Consider the following 24,030-nt stretch of genomic DNA (forward strand, 5'->3'; position numbering starts at 1 on the left):
GCCTAAAAGAGGTTATTCCTAAAGAATGGGGAAAAAAAATGTTAATGTTAACGTTCCAAGAAAACTGACTGCTGTGCTTAAAAAGTACAGTGCTTATACAAAATACTAGATATACTTGATTTATGGTGTTGTCTAATTGTAATCTAATTGAATCAATTTATCTAATCTAATCAAACCTAATCTCAGTGATCAGTCATAGGAAAATACATCTGTGTCTAAAAAATTGAGCTCATCTGATAGTAAATCCATAAAAATGCTATTCTTCCTAACTCAGGAGATTAACCAGAAATTTCAGTGAAGCTGATTTTACGAACTGACTTCTCTCCATTCTGCTGTTCACAGAGGAGAAGAGGAAGAAGAAGAGTCCTTCGAATGTCCTTCTGGAGATTTTGTATTCTCTTGGTAATGAAGATTTTAAAAAAGTCATATGGCATGTGACAAATGAGAGTTTTCTGGAAAAAATCTCAAAAATCCCACCCTTTAAACTGGAAGACAAAAGCAGAGAAGAGACAGTGACTGTGATGTTCGAAACCTACAGTGTTCACACTCTGAAAGTCACCAAAATAGTTCTGCTGGAGATGTCTGAGAATGACCTGGTGGATGAATACCTCACAGACCTGCCTGAAATTCCAGGTGAGTCAAAGAATGACTGATGGATATTCAAAAACATGAAGGTTGACTGACAACTGGAGTGTATTTTGTTTGTATATCGATGAGCATGTGGACATGTGTGTGTGTGTGTGTGTGTGGGGGTGGGGGGGGTTCTTGTTTGTGTATTAACATTTGTGTATCCCTGTGTGTAGGGGGCCTCAGGTACAAAATACTTTGCTGTTTTAAATTTTGGGCCTGACAGAGTAAAAATTAAACAAACCTTTTATTGTTTGTTCCCTCAGAGATCATCAATAACTGTCATCAAACGTTCAAGCCTGACACACAAAAGACCTTGCACCGTGTTACTGATGGAGTTGAAAACAAAGAAAGCCCTCTGGAGCAGATCTTCACAGAAATCTACATCACACAAGGAAGAATTGAAGAGTTCAATAAACAGCATGAAGTCAGACAGATTGAAGCAGCACGAGGGGAAACAGATGACACAGAAGTAAACATTAACCCTAAAAATATACTTGAACTCTCACCTGGAGAAAAAGGACCAATCAGATTAGTGATGACAGTGGGCGTGGCCGGCATCGGGAAAACCATCTTAACACAGAAGTTCACTCTGGACTGGGCTGAAGGCAAGAACAACCAAGACATCCACTTCATCTTCAGGATGGAATTTAAACGGATTAATGGGCTGAAAGACAAAGAGCTCAGCTTTGTGGATCTTGTTCATCGGTTCTTCCCGCTTATCAAAGACGAAGGAATCTACAGTTTTGAAGACTTCAAGGTTCTGTTCATCCTTGATGGTCTGGATGAATGCAGAATTCCTTTCAACTTTGAAAATCCTGAAACTCTGAGTGACATCACAGTGTCTGCTTCCATGGGTGTGCTGCTAACAAACCTCATCATGGGGAATCTGGTTCCTTCAGCTCAACTCTGGATCACCACACGACCTGCAGCAGCCAATCAGATCCCTTCAAGGTTCATCAGCCGTAAGACTGAAGTGAGAGGATTCAATGACCAACAGAAGGAGGAGTACTTCAAAAAGAGATTCAAAGATGAAGAGCAGGCCAACATGATCATCTCCCACATCAAGACGTCTCGCAGCCTCTTCATCATGTGCCACATTCCAGTCTTCTGCTGGATCACCGCTACAGTTCTGGAGACCGTCATGATAAAGGAAAAAAACACAGATCTGCCAAAGAACCTGACAGAACTGTACCTGCGCTTCCTGAGGCTAAACATAGAAAAGAAAAGTTATTTGATGAATGATGGAGGAGCTACAACAGACAAAGATCTGAGTCCTGAGAAGAAGATGGAAATGATTGAGTTTTTGGGAAAATTAGCTTTTGAGCAGCTGCTAAATGACAAACTAATCTTCTACCACCGAGACATTGAAGAGTGTGGCCTTAACATCAAAGACATCTCACTGTACTCAGGAGTGTTCAATGAGATCTTCAGAGAAGACAAGTGCAAAATGTTTGAGAACAAGGTTTACAGCTTCATTCATCTGACTGTCCAGGAGTTTCTAGCAGCTCTTTATGCCCATCTGACCTTTGCCGACACTGGAGTCAATCTGCTGGAAGATCAGCAAACAAAGTTTTCAATACTCAGAGCAAGAAGAAAAACATTCCACCAGAGTGCTGTAGAAAAAGCCTTAAAGTGTCCAAATGGACAGCTGGACATGTTCCTCCGCTTCCTCCTGGGTCTTTCTCTGGAAACCAATCAGAAGCATTTACAAGACCTGCTGACAAAAATAAAAACAATTTCAGAGAACAAACAGGAAACAGTCCAGTACATCAAGAAGAAGATCAATGAGAACCTGCCTACAGAGCAAAGCATCAACCTGTTCCACTGTCTGAATGAGCTGAATGATCACTCTCTAGTGAATGAGATCCAAGAATCTCTGAGTTCAGGACGTCTCTCTAGAGAACGTCTGTCTCCTGCTCAGTGGTCAGCTCTGGTCTTCATCCTAATGTCATCAGAAAAAGATCTGGAAGAGTTTCACCTGAAGAAATACGGTAGTTCAGAGGAAGCTCTGCTGAGGCTGCAGCCAGTTATCAAAGTTTCTAAGAAAGCTTTGTAGGTAGATTTAGTAACGATTAACACATTACTTTGTTCAAAAAATGATGCAATAATAATTATTTATTTTCGATATGTTTTTAGGCTGAGATCATGTGGACTGTCTAAAAGAAGCTGTGAAGCTCTGTCCTCCGTCCTTAAATCTCCATCATGTCGTCTGAGTAATTTGGACCTGGGTGAGAACAGACCGCAGGATTCAGGCGTGAAGCTGTTGTCTGAGGGGCTGCAGAGTCCAGACTGTAAACTGGAGACTCTTGAGTAAGGAAACAGTAAAAAAGTAAAGTCATCTTAGTTTTGTAAACTGAGTCTAAAGGTTTATTTGATGAGATCTCAAACATTGTTCCTGCTAAGAAGCTTCATCAATGTTTCAGATTTAGACTGTTTGACCTGCAGAAATCCTGTAGTTCAGAGGAAGCTCTGCTGAGGCTGCTGACAGATATCAAAGCCTCTAAAAAAGCTTTGGAGGAGGATTTATCAACCATTACAAACAAGTTACTTTTGATTCCAAATGTAATACACTAATTGTAATGTTCTTTTTTTTATTATCTTTTTTAGGCTTTGGAGATGTAAACTCTCCACAGGAAGCTGTGAAGCTCTGGCCTCCGTCATCAGATCTCCATCATGTCATCTGAAAGAGTTAAACCTGAGTGAGAATGACCTGCAGGATTCAGGAGTGAAGCTGTTGTCTGAGGGGCTCCACAGTCCAGATTGTAAATTGGAGACTCTAAAGTGAGGAAGCTGACCCAACTCAAAACTTCTGTTGTGTTTCTGAGTGATGTTGATGGTCATGTTCTATATCACTAGAACTTAATTTCCTGCTTTTTGAGTCTGTTTCCTCTCTGTGTTTCCATGTTGCTGAATATTCTTTAATGAGTTTTCTAACAGGGGGGGCTGCTTGACTGTTTGACGCATGTTGAAGACAAATACCGTTTTAGCACTCAAAGTATTTGAATGCCTATAAAAATAATAAAATAGAAGTGTGAAGATGTGTTTCATGTGTGTTTGGGAATGTAGTTGTAAGTTTCTAGATGGAGCAAACAAATGAAAAACAAATAGACGAGTAGGGGGTTGAGTGAAAAATCTGATGACCTGGAGCAGTACTGCAGTAAAACCGGAACACAGCAGGAGGATCAGAGGGAGGCATTGCCTGAAGAGCTCCTGCAGGAATTCTTTAATTTTTGTAATTTTAAGTCAAACACCTGCATCTTTGCAGAGGGAGAAAAGAAAGGGCAGGCACTAGAAACACAACCAACCCCATGGGCAAGACGGGTAAAAGGGAAGACCAGCACATTCAATACAGAGCATCAGCTCTTAGAGGCACAAAAGTCTTTTTTCTTTGGTCAGGCAGAATCTGTGATATGGAGCCTCAGGTGGAGTGCAGTAATCCACATGTGTGTTAAAGGTGGAGGTACCATGGCAGGAAAAGGTTAACTTCATGAGTGGAAGAGTAGATCTAGAATCCAAAAGGGTGCCAGAGCTGGGGAGGATGTATCGAGAAGGGAGCAGGCAGGAATTGTTGTTTATGTATAAAAAAACCTGAGTGGTAAACTCGAATGAAGACAATTTGGAGATCGAGTGATCCCAGGAGCTAAGCTGTCTGGGGCTTTTGCCCTTGAAGGTTCTCCTATGGCAGATAGGTCTCGGGTGACGAGCCAGACACAGAGCGGTTCAGAACCCCTTTTATGAGAAATTGAAGACAAGATCATGCTACGTCATTCAGGTTGGCATCAGAGCTGTAGTCGCAAGGTCTCTGGTGCCTGCCACACTGGCAATCCTCACGACCAGTAGTGGACACCGGAAGTAAAAGCTGAAGAAGGAGTCCTACCAAGCCTGGTTGACTCATGGGATTTCAGAGGCATTTGCTAGGTACCTGCAGTCTGAGCGAGCTATCGTCAAAGCCTTTGAGGAGGTCAAAACTTTGTCCTGAGAGAAATTTGGTGAGGCCAAGAAGGACAATTGGTTGGTCTTGAACAGATTATGGCAAGTCATCCAGCGCCTCAGGAGGGGAAATCAGTTTTCTTTGGGCACAGTTTCCAGTCCAGGTGGGGAGCTGTTAAATTTAACAGGGGACATTGTCACTTAATGGAAGGAATACTTCGAGGATCCCCTCAATGCTGCTGAGATGCTTCCTGTCAAGGAATCAGAGGCTAAGGACTTTCTAGTGGGCATGTCCATCCTCCAAGCTGAAGTCACCAAGTTAGTTAATGAGCTCCTAGTAGGCAAGGAAATGGGAGTGGATGAAGTCCATCCCATGTGCTTTAGGTCTCTGGATGCTATGGGAGTGTCTTGGCTGACATGCCTCTGCAAGATGCATGGCAGTTGGGAAGTGTATCACTGGACTGGCAGACAGAGGTGGTGATTGTCATTTTCAAGAACCATGCATCTGGGGAATCACACTCCCCAGCCTCCCAGGGAAATCTATGTCAGGGTACAGGAGAGGAGAGTTCATTCAATTGTCAAACATCAGATCCAGGTACAACAGTGCAGTTCCTGTCCTGGTCATGGAACAGTGGACCAGTGGACCAGTTCTGCATCCTCTTTAGGGTGCTGGAGGTTTTGTAGGAGTTTAATCCTCCAATCCATATAGGGTTGTTTAATTTGGAGAAAACGTTTGTTTACTGTTTTGGGAGTACGGGGTTTGGAGGGGTCCAACAGGACAAGATCATCTGCTCTTTGCAGATAATCTTGTCCTGGTGGCTTCATCAAGCCAGGACCTCCTGGATACATTAGGGCAGTTTGAAGCCAAGTGTGACCTGGCTGGGATGAGGGTCAGCACTGCAAAGCCATGATTCTTGACCGGGAAAGGGTTTGCCCTCTCTGAGTGGATGGAGTGCTCCTGCCCCAGGTAGAGGAGTGCAAGAGTATTGGGGTCTTGTTAATGGGTGAGAAAAGATCGTAGTTTGAGATTGAAAGATGGATTGGTGTGGCAGCTGTTTTTATGAAGTTGAAACCGGTCTGTTGTGGGGAAGAGAGAGCTGAGCCAGAAAGCAAAGCTCTCAATTTACAGGTTGATCTTTGTTCCCATTACTCACTTATGGTCATGATGTATGGGTCATGATGGAAAAAACGAGATCCCGACTACAAGTGGTTGAAATGACCTTCCTATGGTGGCTGGGTGCTCCCTTAGAGAAAAGGTGGATTGTACATGGGATCATAGCCACAAACAGGTATCTGGCGCACCTCGATCCTAGCACAGGGGTGGGGTGTCCTTTTTGTTTAGTTAGGGAGTCTGTCCAGCATATGTTTGCTGAGTGTCAACGACTGACAGGTCTCCTTTCTTTTTTGGAGGGGCTGGTTAGGGGATTAGCGGAATCCATTTCTCTGGTATATTTTATTTACGGCCCCAAATACGTAGCTCGCAAAAAGATTGTTCACACACTCGTGACTTTCCTTGTGGCTGAAGCGAAGCTGGCGGTGTGGAGGTCACGGAGAAACCGTATTCAGGGGACCGGTTCTGATAATGCTTTATTTCTTTTAAAGCAACAGTTGGCTGCTCGCTTAGGAACTGAGTATAGATACTATAGACTTGTGAACTCGATTGATGATTTTGTTCAAATATGGGCGGTCAACAATGTTTTGTGCTCTGTCACCAGCGGCAGTTTGGTGTTTAATTTTTGATTTGTTACTCGCGCTGCTTTCTTGATTCTTCATTTTTTATGTATTATTACCAGTGCTGTCTGTTTTATGCTCTTGGTTTGTATGTTTGAGGTTTTTTTCCCCCCCCCCCCCTTGACCACTCCTCCCCTTTTGATGTGAACTCCAATTTTTTAGAGATACACTTTTAAAATAAAGGTGTTTTGAAACTCTAAAAAACTCTAGAGCAGGGGTCACCAACCTTTTTGAAACTGCGGGCTACTTCATGGGTACTAAATCATACGAAGGGCTACCAGTTTGAAATAATAAATTTGCTTAGTATGCCTTTAGTTATTCATTATTAATAATAATAATGATACTTCTCTATGTGAAGACACTGATTTCTTAGCATAATTATCAATAATGACAACAAGCTCGGAAACAGATATTAATATTCAGAACTTTATTAATCTCAACAGATCTTGTCACATTTTGAGGTAATAACCAAATGCAATGTTTTTAACAAAATTATAACTTATTAATTAATTATTAATTAATTATTATTAATTAATTATAACTATTATTAGTATATGCTCCTCAAATGCTTTAATTCAGTCTCATGTACCCGTCCCTTTATTTTCCTTAAACCTCGGAACAGGTTGATTGACAGATCCCACAGCAGACAAGAATCTGCGCATGATGCGTTCACTGACCTCTGGACATAAGCGAACAGCCACTCGGCCCAACTCAGTCCACTATACTTTGTCATTTTTAAACAACCAGCAGCAAAACAAATCAGTTTTTCAGAGAAAACGTCGACACTATTTAATCAATCGATTATATCCTGATCAGTGCCGACGTCCTATGTTTTCTCTGATAAACTGCTTCATTTTACTGCGGATATCCGGGGCTCAGTGAACGCACCATGCAGGAACACTCAGCAGCCCTGGGTTCTGTTTCCATTACACATGAAACTTTAACCAAATTCTAGGAATTTAGAAAAAACAGTATCGCAATGATACGGTTTCATAATAATGCGATAAAACACAAACCAACTCACGCGATAAGTCATTATAAACACGGCAATATGTGTTTTTTTTATTTGATCGTCTAAAAAGGAGCATTTGAGTGACGTCACATCAGCGTGCCGCGCTGGGTCGCGCAGCGAGTCCACTGACAGTCTCAGATGCAAGTCAGAAGTCTGTTCAGTGGAATGTAAAAGAAGGTCCAGACAAGTATTCAGGCTGCAGAAGGTCAGCTACAGATGAAGCGATGAGGAAATCTTGGTTATTGATTTTACAGAGGAGATGCACGATCAGCTGTGACGCTGTGGGATCTCTCATGGCGCCCGCTGTGCTGTACTCAGACAGACACTTCAGAAGCGCATTTAATACGAAAGAAGTCAATTTCCATTACAGTTCTGCGAAAAATATCCATCCATTTCATACGCCCCCAACACCAGCTCCTCCACGCGCAATAACTTTTTTTTTTTTTTTGTAATCTGTGTTTCCATTAAAGATAACTAATTATCAAATATTCTCTGTGTCTCCATGTGGGAAAGGGATTTATGGAAATCCTTGGAATTTAAAAAAAAACGCTTGGAAATGACACTGTTTCCATTAAATCATAATTTTGCGATAAATCAACCAACTCACACGATAAGTCATTAAAAACACGGCGATGAATGACAACAGTATTGTTTTTTCATTCACTAAAAGGGAGCATGTGTGACGTCACAGCTCTGTCTGGAGCGCGCGTGCAGCGCAGCTCGACACAGAAGAGAGAGGAGTCTGTTGGGCGGTTAAAGGAAAAAGCAGCAAATAAGCTCATTTTACCTTTTTTTCTGTTTGAAAACACCACAGCATAAATTCAAGTTTCTCTCACGGCGCTCGCGCTCACGAGACTTCAGGCTCCAAGCTGCAAAAGTGCAAATTTGAAGCGATGAGGAAAAGAGGAGGAGCTGCTGCGCGATTCTGTATGACCCGCATTTTATAAAGCGCTTTGACGCTCCAGGAGTTTTCGGTGCGTCGGCTGTGCAGCGCTCAGATCAGACACTTCATACCGAGAAGCGCATTTATTTCGAAAAAAGTGTTTCTGCTTTGCGAAAAATGTCTATTTCCTCCTGTAAGCGCAATTTCTTTTTTCAAAAAATGCCAGTTTTTTCGAAACTGTGGTGTTTCCATTTGGATAATTTATTATCCAAATTCCAATTTGCGAAATTTCAGAATTAATGGAAATGCGACTATTGATTATCTCGTTAAGGAGAAAACGATTTTAAAAAAAGAAAAATAGTGGGACAGGCCGTTTTTGGCTCCAGAAATAATGAACATAGTGTGGCGACCCTGGGGGTTAGCCCCGCCTTCAGCTCCTAAGACTCATGGGAAGTGGGAAATCTTGGGTGTGTTACATTGCTCACCATAAGTGAGGGAGCTGTGAGCAGAAGTGACGTTCATACTGTTTGGCTGTTCAAATAGGTTCAAATTAAATTGGCAAATACGCTGGCAGTCAAAGTACTTACTCTGCTCCTCCGTCTTCATCTGTCTGAGACAGTTCGGGGTTGTGCCCTGGTTGAGGCACGGACGTCTTTCCACCCAGTCAGTTAAAGAGGGACTCGGGCTATGGGGTGCCTGGCACAAGCGGTGTACCAGCTAGGTCGTTACAATATATCTACAACTTGGTTAAAATTTTAATTCTTTAGAAAGGCAGGTGTGATATTAAAAAATTGCATCACAATAAAATAAAAATTTCGAGCTGCCCACAAGTGAGTTGTGCTATTTTTAGAAGAAGCCTGCGGGCGACTGATGTGGTGCTCGCGGGCGACCTGTCGCCCGCGGGCGACGTGTTGGTGATCCCTGCTCTAGAGAAAGGGTAAGAAGCTAGGTGACCCAGAGAGAGCTGGGAGTAGAGCCGCTTCTCCTCTAATATCAACTGGCGCCAGTTAAAGTGGTCAGCATCTGGTCCAGATGCCTCCGGGAGACATTCCTGGGGGGGAGTTCCAAGCATGTTCCACTGTGTGGATGCCCTGGGGAAGACCCAGGACACGCTGGAGAGACTATGTCTCTCAGCTGGCCCGGGAACGCCTCGGGTGTCCCCACAGAGGAGCTGGTGGAAGTGGGCAGGGCAAGGGAAGTCTGGGAATCTTTGCTTTGACTGATTTTTTTTTAATCTTTGCAGCATTTTCATTTCCTTTTATATGTATTTCTTTTTTATCTCCACTGTTTTTCATTATGTAATCTTGACAAAGTTGTAAGGTTGTTATGGTTTCAATTCATTTATTCCATCATTGTTTGCATTTTCAGTTTGTATTTTTGGAATTGAGATTTTTTAAATAGTATTTATTATTTTGTTTGAATTTTAATGCACTTTGTGTTGGCAATATTTACGGGAAAATTTTTAGATAAAGTTTAATTAATGGATTAATGGGCTGCACTGCAAGATTGATAAATAGGACAGTTAAAACAATATATGATCTGACAAAAAAGGTTTCCCAAAAATAAAGTAAGTTTTTTTTTTACATATTTAAATGGTTATTCGATGACATGTCTGACATTGTTCTTGCTTAGAAGCTTCATCACTCTTTCAGTTTGTAGATTGTATTTGTGCTGATGCGAAAGGAACAGATTATGAACGTTTTTCTCTTTATTTTGTTCCAATTGTTCAGGACGAAAAACAGGCTTATGTGAGTTCGCTTGTAAAATGGCACGGAAAATAAACCATTATTTTTATTATTATTATTTTTTTTTAATCTTTTTTTAGACTGTGGGGATGTAAACTTTCCGCAGGAAGCTGTGAAGTTCTTTCCTCCGTCCTCAAATCTCTATCGTGTCATCTGAAAGAGTTAAACCTGAGTGAGAACGACCTGCAGGACTCAGGAGTGAAGCTGTTGTCTGAGGGGCTGCAGAGTCCAGACTGTAAACTGGAGACTCTTGGGTAAGGAAACAGAAAACTTCAGTTGTGTTTGTGAGTGTTGTTGGTGCTCATGTTCTCCATCACTAGAACTTCATTTCCTGCTTCTTGAGTCTGTGACATCTCTGTGTCTCCATGCTGTGAACGATTCTTTAATCAGCTCTCTAACACAGAGAATACAAACTAATACAGAACCCCATGAAGATATGGACAACATATTAAATATTTTTATTGGTTCATTAGAGTTAACAAAATAGATATGTATTGCTCAATGAGAACTCAGTATCCCCCTTAACAAGGCAGTGAGGACACTAAATAATACAACAAAAAAAAAACACCAAGAAACTTCAAGGTGAAGAGACTGTCTCTTGGCGAGGACAGACAAACTTTTTCCCTCTCCTCCCCTCCTGTGTTGCTCCCAAGGCTTCTGTTTGATTTCCCTGTGAGCTGCTGTTTTTGCTCTCGACGACTCTTCTGCCTTTTGAAGTCTGAAAATGGATCTCATCCACTGGTCTTTTAATGCAATCGACAAAATCTATTCCGCACTAAGGAATGGGAAAGCGGACCCCTCCTGCCCAGACGGAACCCATGCGGCTGGATACACCAACGATCCATGGGACAAGTGGAGGCTGATGTGTCTGGCCCAGCTGTCTGTGGAAGATGTTGAAGTTGTCTATTTGTGCTCCTGATGTTTGGATTCCTCGCAATTGGGATCAGAGGATTTCTGATCTATCGGGCGGTCTCTGAGGTGAGGCTCGTGAGAAGCGAGGTGAAGACGGTGAGAGGCGAGCTATCTGATCTCAGTGGGAGGTTCAGGGGCGGACTTTCACAAGCGGATCAGAACCACTATGTTACTCATGCCTAACTGAGCAGAGTGCTTTCAACCCTTGAACTTGTGCGGAAGATGGATGTCAACTTGGAGAAACTCTTTGCCCGAACAGAAGGGAGAATGGTCTAAATTGCTCACTTTCTGGCCCATTTTGAAATTCGCCTCAAAGACTTTGCAAGACTAGTGAATGGACTCAGCAAGCAGGACAAAATAATCTGCTGGTGCCAGAAAGAATTTTATCTAATCAGACTCCCCGACAACTACAAGTGTAGTCTAGATGTGTGCTCTTGGAAGCAGCTAATGGACTAAAGCACTTTGAATTGTCTCTGTACATGAAAGGTGCTATACAAATAAACGTGCCTTGCCGTGCCTTACTCATCATACGTCATGTATTGCAATCTTCGTATGTATTGTGCTTCTGTGTAATGGTTTTTTGCTTGTATCCAAACCTTGTATGCAGTGTTAAGGTATGACCTTTTTGGCCACCTATGCCCTAGACCCCCCTCTTGTGGCCTTCTATTCCCATGCTAATAAGAGGTGCTGTTCAGTTGGCTGCTTCCGCAGTGAACCTTGAACTGTCTATGTGTACCTCTCTGTTTGTTTTGTTCTGGGTTGTATTGAAAAAACAATGAATTTCCCTTCTCATGGGATTAAGTATGTTGAATCTTAAATTGAATATCTGCAGCCTTGACCTAATACACCACCAGTGATGTAGTGGTTAGCAATTTGGCTTCACAGTGAGAAGTGTGTAGTTCAAATCCCAGCAGGGTTCTCTCATGTTGGTTTTCTGCTGACACTCCAGATTCCTCCCACACTCCAAAAACATTATTCATAAGTTAATTGATCACTCTAAATTGTTCTTAGGTGTGAGTTTTTGTGTGTCATTGTATTGTCCTCTGATGGACAGCCTCTGCAATAAAATGTTCTGATCTGGTTTTTAACTTCAGTCAGTTAGTTTGAAACTCCTCAAAGATCATTTCAGTTCAGATGTTCACAGAGTTGAAGTAATTTCAGTAAAGAGAAGCTGAACTTTTGGGCTAGAAGCTTTGGCTCGATGAAGAACTCATTCTAACCTGATTATTTCTTCAGGTTATCAACCTGCAGCTTGTCAAAGATCAGCTGTGAGGTTCTGGCTGCAGCTTTGAAGTCCAACCCATCCCATCTGAAAGGACTTGATCTGTGGAATAACGGCTTGAAAGACTCAGATGTGAAGCAGCTGTCTGACCTGCAGAAGAGTCCAGACTGCAGCCTGAAGAATCTGTGGTCAGTGGATTGATTTATTGATGTGAAGATGAATGTTTTAAAAATGAGGGATCCTGTACGTTTCTATGGAAAACATGGTCAAAATGAAACATCTCCAGTAAATACACTCAACAAAAATAAAAATATAACACTTTTGTTTTTGCTCCCATTTTTCGTGAGATGGACTTAAAGATCTAAAATTCATTCCAGATACACACTATTACCATTTCTCTCAAACATTGTTCACAAATCTGTCTAAATACGTGATAGTGAGCACTTTGCTGAGATAATCGATCCCATCTCACAGGTGTGCCGCATCAAAATCCTGATCTGACATCATGATTAGTGCACAGGTGTGCCTTAGACTGCCCAGAATAAAAGCCACCCTAAAATGTGCAGTTTTGTCTCCCAGCAAAATGCCACAGATGTCACAAGCATTGAGGGAGTGTGCAATTGGCATGCTGACAGCAGGACTGTCAACCAGATCTGTTGCTTGAGCATTCAATATTCATTCATCCACTATAAGCCATCTCCAAAGGCGTTTCAGAGAATATGGCAGTACATCCAACCGGCCCAGGACCTCCACATCCAGCAGGTTCACCTCCAAGATGGTCTGAGACCAGCCACTCAGACAGCTGCTGAAACAATTGGTTTGCATAGCCAAACAATTTCTGCACAAACTGTCAGAAACGTCTCAGGGAAGCTCAACTGCATGCCCGTCGTCCCGATCGGGGTCTTAACCTGACTCCAGATCGTCGTCGTAACAGACTTGAGTGTGCAAATGCTCACATTCGATGACGTCTGGCACATTGGAGATGTGTTCTCTTCACGGATGAATCTGAGTTTACATTGTTCAGGGCAGATGGCAGACAGTGTGCGTGGTGTTGTGTGGGTGAGCGCTTTGCTGATGTCAATGTTGTGGATGGAGTGGCCCATAGTGGTGCTGGGGTTATGGTATGGGCAGGCATCTGTCATGGACGAAGAACACAGGTGCATTTTATTGATGGCATTTTGAATGCACAGAGATACTGTGATGAGATCCTGAGGCCCATTGTTGTGCATACATCCATGAACATCACCTCATGTTTCAGCAAGATAATGCACAGCCCCATGTTGTGGGGATTTGTACGCAACTTTTGGTAGCTGAAAATGTCCCAGTTCTTGGATGGCCAGCATACTCACCGGACATGTCACCCATTGAGCATGTTTGGGATGTGCGTGACAGGCGTATACGACAGCGTGTACCAGTTCCCACTAATATCCAGCAACTTCGCACAGCCATTGAAGAGGAGTGGACCAACATTCCACCGGCCACAATTAACAATCTGATAAACTCTATGCAAAGAAGATGTGTTGCACTGCATGAGGCAAATGGTGGTCACACCAGATACTGACTGGTTCTGGGTCCCCAGACCCCCAATAAAGCAAAGAAACTGCACATTTCAGGGTGGCCTTTTATTCTGGGCAGTCTAAGGCACACCTGTGCACTAATCATGATGTCAGATCAGGATCTTGATGTGGCACACCTGTGAGGTGGGATGGATTATCTCAGCAAAGCAGAAGTGCTCAGTATCACGTATTTAGACAGATTTGTGAACAATGTTTCAGAGAAATGGTAATAGTGTGTATCTGGAATGAATTTTAGATCTTTAAGTCCATCTCACAAAAAATGGGAGCAAAACCAAAAGTGTTATATTTATATTTTTGTTGAGTGTAGTTGTCTTCGTTTGGTTCCACATGAGCTAGACTCATGATTTCAGGGTCTGGTTCTCTCTGACCTGCATGTGTTCATGTGTTCAGAGATCTGTGAAGGTCACAGTCCTGACATGACGGGTCAGAATCTGCAGAACACGTAAAGAAACACAGCATTAGTAAAGGCAGCATGTCAAAGCTAGAGCGCTGAGGTCAGATGAAGAAGAGGAGGATGAAGAGCATCTGTCTGATGTTGTTGTGGGAGCCCAGCAACAGTGGAAGGAGGACAGCATGTTCTTAGTGAAGCAGCAGAGACATTTGATCATGAATCTCAGCTTCAGGTTTGATGAAAGGACTCCAGAATGTTTCTGTAGAAAAGCTGAAGGTTTGATCAGAAACCTAAAAGATTCACAGGACAAACACAAATCCAGCTCAGATTTAACATCTGAAGTTCTGCTCTTCAACCTAAGAGCTTCCAGGAAGCTGCTCTGCTGATGGAAGCAGCTTCTACAATCACTTCTCCTCTCTTCTGTTTTTTCTCTGCAGTTATTCATAATCTTCACCAAACTATCACTCATGGTGAGCAGAGAGGAGGATGAGTGCTGTGATTGGACCGTGTTTCTGGAGAGAGAAAGGAGACCTTCATCCACGTCTTCATCAGCTGTGAGCTTCAGAGAAACAGGAGCTTCACTTCCTGCATCCCTGATCCAAGAAACATCCTGATAATCCAGAGAATCTTCAAGAAGTTTCCCGAAAGATCTTTAAGTTTGTTCCTGTTTGCTGGATTTCCTGAAGCTTCGGCTTCAATAATTGGATGTCAGAAAATCATAGAAATATCAAATCGTTCTTCTCAGAAATGTTCAATCTTTACTTTAATTACAGTTGATAGAACTGAAATATTTTGATGTTTTTAGTTACTCTTCTGGGTTCTGTTCTGCTGCTTCAGCGGAATGTCTTTGTAGAATGGGAGGAGGAGGACGCTCTTCATCTTTAGCAACACAACTAGACCTTTTTAGAGAAGTTTTGGGTTTGATTTATTTCTTTTTTGGTTTGATTTTCTTTCTAAAAATAGAAAAACTTTATTTCATTTTTGTAAACATACTTTTCTTGTAATGAATTGTGAGCTTTCTTCCCTGACAGTCAGCAGGTGTGGAGGGGTGTGGTCATGTGTGACGGCTGCAGTCACATCCACACAGGATTCACCTTAAGGTGTCGGGTTCACTTCCACTTGGTTTTACTTTGACTTTATTTGTGGTTATTAGTTGATATTCATTTGTAGTTTGGAGTTTTTCATGTGCATCTGAATCTTCCTGATGTGGTCAAAAGATGGTGCCGAACCCAAAAACCTTCCAAGAGGGTTAAACCACTGTCTGGACTCCATGGGGAAGAAAATGTTTTTTATTGGGTTGTTCTTGTGTTTTTAGTAGGGCTGTCAGATTTGTCGCGTTAAAAACGCATTAATCTGACATGTGCTTGACGCCGACAATTTTTTTGACACATTAATTGCGGATTTTCTCATACGTGCCTTTCCATACCGCGCGCGGGTGTCCCGCCCTCTAACTCACCGGCTGCTCTCACTAGATCACAGGCGGGTCTCCAACCTCCGAGCTGCGAGCTAAAACCGGCCCGGTCCTCGTCCAGGTTGATGCACAGCCCTTTAATGATGCATTCTCCTCCAGCGATAATGTCATCTTTAGCACCAGCCTACCTGTAAAGGGATAAGCATAGAAAGGGTTTGTTACATTCTTGTAAACCTGGGCGATATACCGATGTCATTGAATAATTTTAATTTTTTACATTTAGGAAAATCGAGACCCCCCCAGCTATCTGCTCTCCTGGGCTTCCGTAGTTTCGCGTAAAGTCAGAGAGAGAACACTTGTTCTGCATGATTTCATATGAAAAAGTATCGCTTTTAAAAATAATGTAATAATTTTTCCAGTAAAAAAATATGTTTAGATCTTTATTTTTTGTATGATCACCCTTATTTTAGCCATAAAATTTCCAACTTTTAACTGTCTAAAGAAACGCAAATGTATGATTTCTTATTTTAACTAATTACTACGACATTTTTCAAACTGTCAGTATTAAAGGAAGACAAAGCCCAGTCACTTCATGATGAATACACATATGACCTAGCTAGCATGTTTACAAAAAACACTTGTGATGACACAGGAACAGTATGATAACATGTAGCAATCAGAAGCTTAAGAAAAAATTGTGCAGTATAAGTGTTTCATAGACTGTCAAAACAACAGCAAATTTATTTTGGCCAATTTGCCTAAAAACAGCTAGCGCTAGCATTAGCATTAGCATTGCGTTGCGTCGCGGGAGTGGACTAGCTACAGCCGAAGGCTTACACTGGCTGCTGCTCCAGCCACAGCCTGTGAAAGCTCAACCCAGACAGAGTAGTGCTGGATCTCTATGATCAGCTTCTCGTTGTCCGTGGTTATGAGTGACAACGCTGTGCTGCAACACACTTTGAGTAACCTGAAAACTACGAAATATTTACGACATGCTAAAACTGGCGAGTTCAGCGGAAAGTTTGTTTTATTTTGAAAATATACCGGATGCACTTTAAATTCGCTCGCATTGTTTCCGGTTTAAGTCGTGAATAGTCCCAACTTCACAGAAAGTGATGACGGTCAGCTGCGGCGTCCGTCAAAATTGGAACCAAACGAAACGGATTCACAGCGACGCAGAGGTCAGTCCGCAGACACAGGACGTGAACGCCTGCAGTGGAAGTTTCTCTCGCACTTTAAATGTTACGAAAAGACTACGGCGCACGCAACGGAGCCGTGACGCTGGCGGTGTAAGTGTGGGGTCAGTCAGTTTAAAGGTGTTTAGACACATTTCTGTCCAAAAGCTTTGATCTGTGCTGCTACTCAGGTCTGCATCCCATTTGGTTATTGGAATTGAAAGGTTATTATCTAGGTTGCATAACAGTTTGTATATTTTTGAGAAAATCTTTTTCATTGAAAGTTTAAAGAAAGCTCAGAGGGAAGAGGCCCGACAGCCACTGCCCGCGCCCGATAGTAGCTAGGTTTGAGCAATTATGTAGATTATTAGAGTGGAAGGGATTAAATAAATTAGCTTCTTTACGAGCATTGACTGTTCAGTTTATATAATGGAAAATAAGAATATCAAAGAGGTACAGGGATGTGATAGGGTTGTACATACATTTATCTCATATTTGCTTTGTATGATTTTAACCTCTTTTCTCTTTCTGCTCATTTGAGGTCGTGCTCAGCTGTTATCTGGAAGGTTGCAGTCATCCCAGGCTGAAGGCTGTCTGGAGGCTGACACATTACAGATACTCAAAGATGCTGACGCCGACCTATTGCATTGAACTAAGACATTAATGATAGTAGAACCAGTTTGAGGCTGTTTTTCCTTCCACACCTTGAGAGCAGCAAATGTAAATAAAATAAGACCGCCCCTGAAAGGTTATAAATATGGAAACCCTGAACCAAGATCTTCACAGCGGGTGGAGACTGGTTTGAACATTCTCTGTCTGTTCTCCTTGTGCAAGTAAAATCTGATTTAAGAACTGACCCCTCTCTTGTCTTCCTTTCAGATAAATGTTTCAGGTTGTTTGAACCTAACAGGATGTATACTCTCTGAATCTGATTGTGACTTTTGGTTATTTCTTTATGTGATGCTCCTATGTTGAACTAATTATGTTGTAATTGACCATGCATGCTTGAAACATTGAATAAACTCAGACTCAATAATCCACTGACCTCAGAGTCTCCAGGCTGCAGTCTGGTCTCTTCTTCAGGTCAGACAGCTGCTCCACATCTGAGTCTTTCAAGTTGTTACGCCTCAGATCAAGTTCCTTTAGATGGGACGGGTTGGACTTCAAAGCTGCAGCCAGAACCTCACAGCTGACCTTTGACAAGCTGCAGCTGTATAACCTGAAAAAAGAATCAGGTTAGAATAAGGAGTTCTTCATCCAGTCAGAACTGTACTGTTCCCCTCAGGAAAAAAACGCTTTTATTCAGACTGTGTTCTCCTACAGATAATCTCACACTTAGAACTCAGTTCCAACAACAATAAGACAAATGTCAACTCTGAGTTCATTTAGCAAATAGATAAAATCATGACTATTAGAGGATCAAAACTGCCACCACAGCTCTGTATAAATTGTTTTTGTCTGTTTTGTATTTTTGCTTCATGTCACATCTGTTTACGTAAACAGAATTACTTAAATGATCTTCTTCTTCATTTTCTTCTTCACCTTTCTGCTTATCCCATTCGAGGTCGCCACAAGGTCGAAACAAGTTAGTGAACTCGGACAAAACCAAATGAATTTTCCAGTTAGAATACACCCTGAGATTAATTTATGCTGGAAAACTTTCTATAAAAAATATTTTTGTTGCAAAAGTGAAATAAAACATTTATCTTACTTTTTTTCAGTAAGGTCTGAAGCTCCCAAATCTGGAAAATTTCAAAAAATTACAAAAGTTGTTTCTTTCAAATAAATAAATAAAACTGCTTTATGTATAAAACAAGTGAACCTGAAGATCAGAAGAAAAACACTCTACTAGAGAGAACATCAACTTTTACTTACTGAATTCCAAGTTTAAAGCCTCTTTTTTCATTAGTAATAGATGCTATGGTTAATTGATCAAATAAATTGTTTATATTTTGAGCATATTTTTCTCTTTTGCACTGTAATATTCTCTAAAGCAGGGGTCCCCAGACTACGGCCCACGGGCCGGATCTGGCCCATCTCTGCATCTGTAATTGTCATTCACAGGTTTTATCTTCTCAGCGCAACTCTCCCTTTCGCTCCCTTTTCCCTCCCGTTTCACTTTCTGCTTGTTTCACTATAAGTTCAGGACAGTAGAGCTGCACATTTTTCCATTTTAATTTATCTAGTAGTGTCACAAATCATCTTTTGTTGTTTTTTCTCTTTAGGTCGCACATGTAAGATCAATACCATTTGCACAGAGAGATCATCAAAGAGCTGTGGACAAACTGCGAGCGCGCACGTGGGGAGCTGCACACTTGTAAAGCTCGTTACTGTTTCTTCACATGAGGGAGAGACAGAACACACCAGGGGTCTGTTTCAAGAAGCAGGTTTTGTTGGAACTCTGAGTTCGTGAACTCCAAATTCAGTAAAACTCAGAGTTTTCGGTTCCAGAAAGAGAGATAACTCAAACCCGTGAAAGTGGGTTAAACCAAGCCTGTTCCAAGAAGCGGGTTAAGCTGAACTCAGAATCAATCACTATGGTAACTGAGTCTGTGAACGAAACCTGGTCGGTAGCAGGTTTTCTTCAGGAAACTTACGCCGGAGTCACACAGGACGCGATAGCGCCGCAAAGCGGCGCGGAACGGCGTGCGCTTCCATTCGGCGCCCATGTTAACCTATGGCGTCGGTCACACCAAGCGCGGAGCGACGCGCAGCGGCGCGGAGGGTCCTCGCGGTGCAGCGCAACGTTTCGGCGTCTGGCCTATTTCTTCCGCGCGACGCGAGCGCTCCGCGTCAATACTGGCAGGAAGTTGCATCGAAATACGTGAGAAAATCCGGTTTATTTTCAAAATAGAACCAATTTTTCACAATAAAACGCCGCGATTGACAAATGTGATCATGTTTTTGTGTCTAAACAGACAGTAGAGATGAAAATATGCATACAATCAAAACACACAGACACGCGTGCGTGAGAGCCCCCACCCCGGACACCACAGATCTCCGGAGCGGGTGTGCTGGGCTGCAGGGTTCTGGGAGGAAAAAAAGCAGGGCAGACGGGGCAGTGGGGGCACACTGGAGTGGGACACGGGGCTGCGTTTGAACGAGAGAGAGGCAGAGGAGTGGTTCTTCTGGGAAGAAACATCTGGTAATATTTTTAGTTTATTAATTTACCGACGGAAACACCTGCGTGCGTGCACACAGACACACAACAGAACAGACAGACACGCACACGCGCGCACAAGCCGATCAATGAAGTGGGCCGACTGCGGAGTTGGGGGGCGTGGTCTGTGTCGACAGGGGCAGAGACCATCTCCTTTTAGCAGAAACACTGGGAGATATCCTGGTTATTGATCATGATGGCAAAAAAGCAATAGCTCTAGCAGAAGCGCCTGCCGACCGTCGCGGAAACAAATCGCGTCTGGTGTGACCAATAGAGCGCCGCGCAGCGGCGCGCTCTCCACTCCGCGCCGCTGCGCGGCGCTATCGCGTCCTGTGTGACTCCGGCGTTAGAGTTCTCTGAGGTCTCCGCCCCTTTTTAAAGTGAAAGATGTTCAAATATGAGTTCCTCATGAACATTTAGAGAACATTCTCATTAGAGACGTCACGTTTCCACCACGCAGAAACCAAAATGACATGTTCATTCATAGAGGATCATGTAGAGAGGAGGCTGATTAATCCAGAGTAAATGTTATTTACGTCGGTAGAGGATTTGGAGGACACGAGTCGACTGACTGCAGTTTCCTGATTCATTTATTATTTGAGAGATATTATAAATAGTGAGTTTTTCCAGGGACTTGCTATTAAAAATACAGTTTTCCTTTCCTTATTTTAAACCCTTAACAATAGAAATGATTGAATGTCAAACACCGAGAAAGGCTTTCAACTCATCTACTGTCAACCAGCTGCAACAAAAATTAGCTCTGTTGACAGTAACGCTGCCTCCCTCTATGGCGGTCTGAGTTCGACTCCCTGCTGTGGAAAGCATTTTTATGCTTGAAAAAAAAGAATTTCGGCCAATATTTTTTAAGTGCTGAGAATTAAAATTAAATAAATGCTTTTTTTTAACATATGCCAGGCAACTACAGTTTCTTTTTTAGCGTGCAGTGATATCCGTGTGTGTAGGGGGGGGGGGTGGTTACCAAAACTGGTCATTCATTACGGAGATTACTGGTTAAATTAGTAACAGATCAAAAACCATTCCTTACTCAACAAGTGACAAAATAACCTTCCTGACATTATTTATTCATTATTAGAAATGATTCAAATAACTGCAGATATTTTCTCTCTGTTCTACCGCTGCAGCTGTGTTGCTTTTCTTGATGAAAATGTTCTCCTATAGTCGCATATGCTTGAAGGAACTTATCAATTTCCACCGCCGGAAGTACAAAACTCAGGTGTTTGTTCCCGTTGCCATGGTGAATCGTGCTGTCTTTGCTCCATTGATCAGGGCTTTTTATGGTCGCGACGCTCACACCTGATTCTGGTTCTAACAACTTCAAGTTGATTGATTCAAACATTTTCAGCTGTTCTGGAACCGGAAACCCTGAGTTTGAGAATTTTGAGTCCAGTGACTCTAAGTTCCGGTTTGAACTCTAAATTTGTTGAACCTGCGAATGTTAGACGCAATTACTGGACGGTGGATGAGTTTAAAACCTTTCTCTGTGTTTGACATTCAATAATTTCTATTGTTAAGGGTTTAAAATAAGGAAAAGAAAACTGTATTTTTTAATAGCAAGTCCCTGGAAAAACTCACTATTTATAATATCGCTGAAATAAAAATGAATTGGGAAACTGCAGTCAGTCGACTCGTGTCCTCCAAATCCTCTACCGACGTAAATAACATTTCCTCTGGATTAATCAGCCTCCTCTCTACATGATCCTCTATGAATGAACATGTCATTCTGGTTTCTGCGTGGTGAAAACGTGACGTCTCTAATGTGAATGTTCTCTAAATGTTAATGAGGAACTCATATTTGAACATCTTTCACTTTAAAAAGGGGCGGAGACCGCAGAGAACTCTAAGTTTCCTGAAGAAAACCTGCTACCGACCAGGTTTCGTTCACAGACTCAGTTACCATAGTGATTGATTCTGAGTTCAGCTTAACCCGCTTCTTGGAATGGGCTTGGTTTTACCCACTTTCACGGGTTTGAGTTATCCCTCTTTCTGAAACCGAAAACACCAGATCATTACTGATGGAAGAAAACCAGATCAACTTCGCAAAGATGAGATATTTGATAAATTCAAACTTTTACCATGATTACAAAATTTCATAACTTTTATCCCTTGATTTGCTCATTATATCAGTGTTTTGCTTTGTGGTTGTTGTGTTTTGTGTTGATTCATTTTAAAAGTTGAATAGTAAATGTTTTTTTTAATCATTTATTTTATTCATTTTACCTGGGAGGAAAATAACATTTTTGACACATTTTACACTTATAAATATAAGACTATTTTTACATTAGTTATTAACTGCATAAGTTGAAATAACTATTGATAAGTTAGATAAACAACACAACGACCTAAAGAGTCAAAAGATCCAGATCACTAAGAAGAGTCCTGTGTCAGGAGCTGCAGGACTCCAACATCTCAAAAGAACCGGCCGTGGTGCAGCGGTAGGGCGGTTGACTCCTGATCGGAAGTGAGCGGGTTCGTTTCCCGCCTTGCCCGCCCATGTGTCGAAGTGGAGCCACCACCAGTGTGTGAATGTGTGTGTGAATGTGTGTGTGAATGGGTGAATGGTTCTGTGACTGTGAAGCTCTTTGGGCCCTCGAAGGAGGGTAGAAAGCGCTATACAAGTATACGCCATTTAACCATGACAGGAGAGGATTCCTGATTGATTGGTTGAATTTTTGGAATGTTTTAGTTTTATTTTTTCTGTGAAGATTACAGAAAGAGATTCTTAAAATGTGATTGTGTGGCTCTCTGGAAAAACATATTTGTTGTGTTTAGACAGACCCTGTAATTGTTGCACTTTTCTGACTCCGGCCCCCAATGAGAGAAGAAAACAGTTGTGTGGGCCTAACAAGAAAAATTTGGGGGGTCCCTTGATTTAAAACACTGAGGAAGCATAAAAGATTCATTTATATACTGCTAAAATGTTAGGAGAATATTTTTGCAAAACTGAATTCAGATTTTTACTTTTTTAATTAAGACCCAATTTCTGCAGTAAAGTACAAACTGTTAAAAAAAACAACTACAAACTTTTTATTTTAAAAACTGGCTTTGTGTATAAAACAAGTGAACCTGAAGCTCTGCAGACAAAAAAAAATACTAGAGAGAAGACCAACTTTTAAACACAAATAAAACAATAATTTAAAGCAATGAAAGTCCTTCAGTGAATTGTAGAAATAGTGTGTCAGCACTGAGATCTCTGAGCTTTTCTAGAAGTTTCTGTAGTTTTAGTTTGAATGTCTTTTCTATGATCTTGTGTTAAAGCAGGAAATGAATTCAGAAAAGATGAATTAGAATGTGAAGAACAAACAGCAACTTGACTGAAAGCTCCACATTGATGGAGTTTTCTTCCTGTCACTTCTTTCCATGTGTGGACATCATTTTCCAACTGCTAAATCCTTTGAACAGGAAGAGAACTCCACATTCTTCATAGCAGGAAGTGAAGGATGAAGAATCTGGAGACGACGTGCTTCACACAGTACTGCCAGCTCTGTGTTAGAGAGCTGATTAAAGAATAGTTCACAGCATGGAGACACAGAGATGTCACAGACTCAAGAAGCAGGAAATGAAGTTCTAGTGATGGAGAACATGAGCACCAACAACACTCACAAACACAACTGAAGTTTTCTGTTTCCTTACTTAAGAGACTCCAGTTTACAGTCTGGACTCTGCAGCCCCTCAGACAACAGCTTCACTCCTGAATCTTGCAGGTTGTTCCTACTCAGGTTCAACTCTTTCAGACATGATGGAGATTTGAGGACGGAGGACAGAGCTTCACAGCTTCCTGTGGAGAGTTTACAATCCCACAGCCTAAAAAAGATGAAAAAGGAAATCATTATTATTGCATCTGTTTTAGAATCCATATTAACTTGTTTGTAATGGTTGATAAATCCTCCTCCAAAGCTTTTTTAGAGGCTTTGATAACTGTCAGCAGCCTCAGCAGAGCTTCCTCTGAACTACAGGATTTCTGCAGGTCAAACATTCTAAATCTGAAACATTCATGAAGCTTCTTAGCAGGAACAATGTTTGAGATCTCATCAAATAAACCTTTAGACACATTTTACAAAACTAAGATGACTTTACTTTTGAAAACTTGATTTGTTAGATCATATATTTTTTTAAAACTTCTCTATTTATCTATTTTGCAGATTAACTCATCAATCCATCAAACTTTATTTAAAACTTTTACGCACTTAAACATCTACAACACAAAGTTTAATAAAACTCAAACACAACCAT

General features: G+C 41.7%; 3 protein-coding genes across 3 annotated transcripts; 2 read left to right on the forward strand and 1 right to left on the reverse strand.

Moving 5' to 3' along the window:
* Positions 1–528: 528 nt before the first annotated feature.
* LOC118600284 (protein NLRC3-like) lies at positions 529–2,132 on the forward strand (the record flags this gene model as incomplete). The annotated part of the gene is given in 3 exon segments (XM_036217531.1): positions 529–633; positions 894–2,070; positions 2,123–2,132. Coding segments are annotated over 3 exon segments (1,292 nt in total), but the record flags the coding sequence as incomplete, so codon positions are not given.
* A 128-nt stretch (positions 2,133–2,260) lies between these two features.
* LOC118600285 (NACHT, LRR and PYD domains-containing protein 12-like) lies at positions 2,261–12,266 on the forward strand. The gene is made up of 4 exons (XM_036217532.1): positions 2,261–2,682; positions 3,223–3,411; positions 10,012–10,185; positions 12,080–12,266. Exons 1-4 carry the CDS (start codon positions 2,285–2,287, stop codon positions 12,264–12,266), a joined length of 948 nt encoding a protein of 315 aa, XP_036073425.1. The 5' UTR covers positions 2,261–2,284.
* Positions 12,267–17,603: 5,337 nt separating this feature from the next.
* Positions 17,604–23,681, reverse strand: LOC118600265 (ribonuclease inhibitor-like). Its single transcript, XM_036217461.1, has 2 exons — positions 23,431–23,681; positions 17,604–17,838 (listed from the first exon to the last, which is right to left on the reverse strand). Exons 1-2 carry the CDS (start codon positions 23,652–23,654, stop codon positions 17,649–17,651), a joined length of 414 nt encoding a protein of 137 aa, XP_036073354.1. The 5' UTR covers positions 23,655–23,681; the 3' UTR covers positions 17,604–17,648.
* Positions 23,682–24,030: the final 349 nt, after the last annotated feature.

The sequence above is a fragment of the Oryzias melastigma genome, linkage group LG20, assembly GCF_002922805.2.
Source record: "Oryzias melastigma strain HK-1 linkage group LG20, ASM292280v2, whole genome shotgun sequence".
Lineage (NCBI taxonomy): Eukaryota > Metazoa > Chordata > Actinopteri > Beloniformes > Adrianichthyidae > Oryzias > Oryzias melastigma.

Coding starts and splice junctions, on each gene's coding strand:
- LOC118600265 (XM_036217461.1), bottom strand. CDS start 23,654: ATGGATTCTAAAACAGATGCAATAATAATGATTTCCTTTTTCATCTTT. Junction 17,839..23,430: donor TGTAAACTGGAGTCTCTTAA/GTAAGGAAACAG, acceptor TTCTTTTTTCAG/GTTATACAGCTGCAGCTTGT.
- LOC118600285 (XM_036217532.1), top strand. CDS start 2,285: ATGTTCCTCCGCTTCCTCCTGGGTCTTTCTCTGGAAACCAATCAGAAG. Junction 3,412..10,011: donor TGTAAATTGGAGACTCTAAA/GTGAGGAAGCTG, acceptor ATCTTTTTTTAG/ACTGTGGGGATGTAAACTTT. Junction 10,186..12,079: donor TGTAAACTGGAGACTCTTGG/GTAAGGAAACAG, acceptor TTATTTCTTCAG/GTTATCAACCTGCAGCTTGT.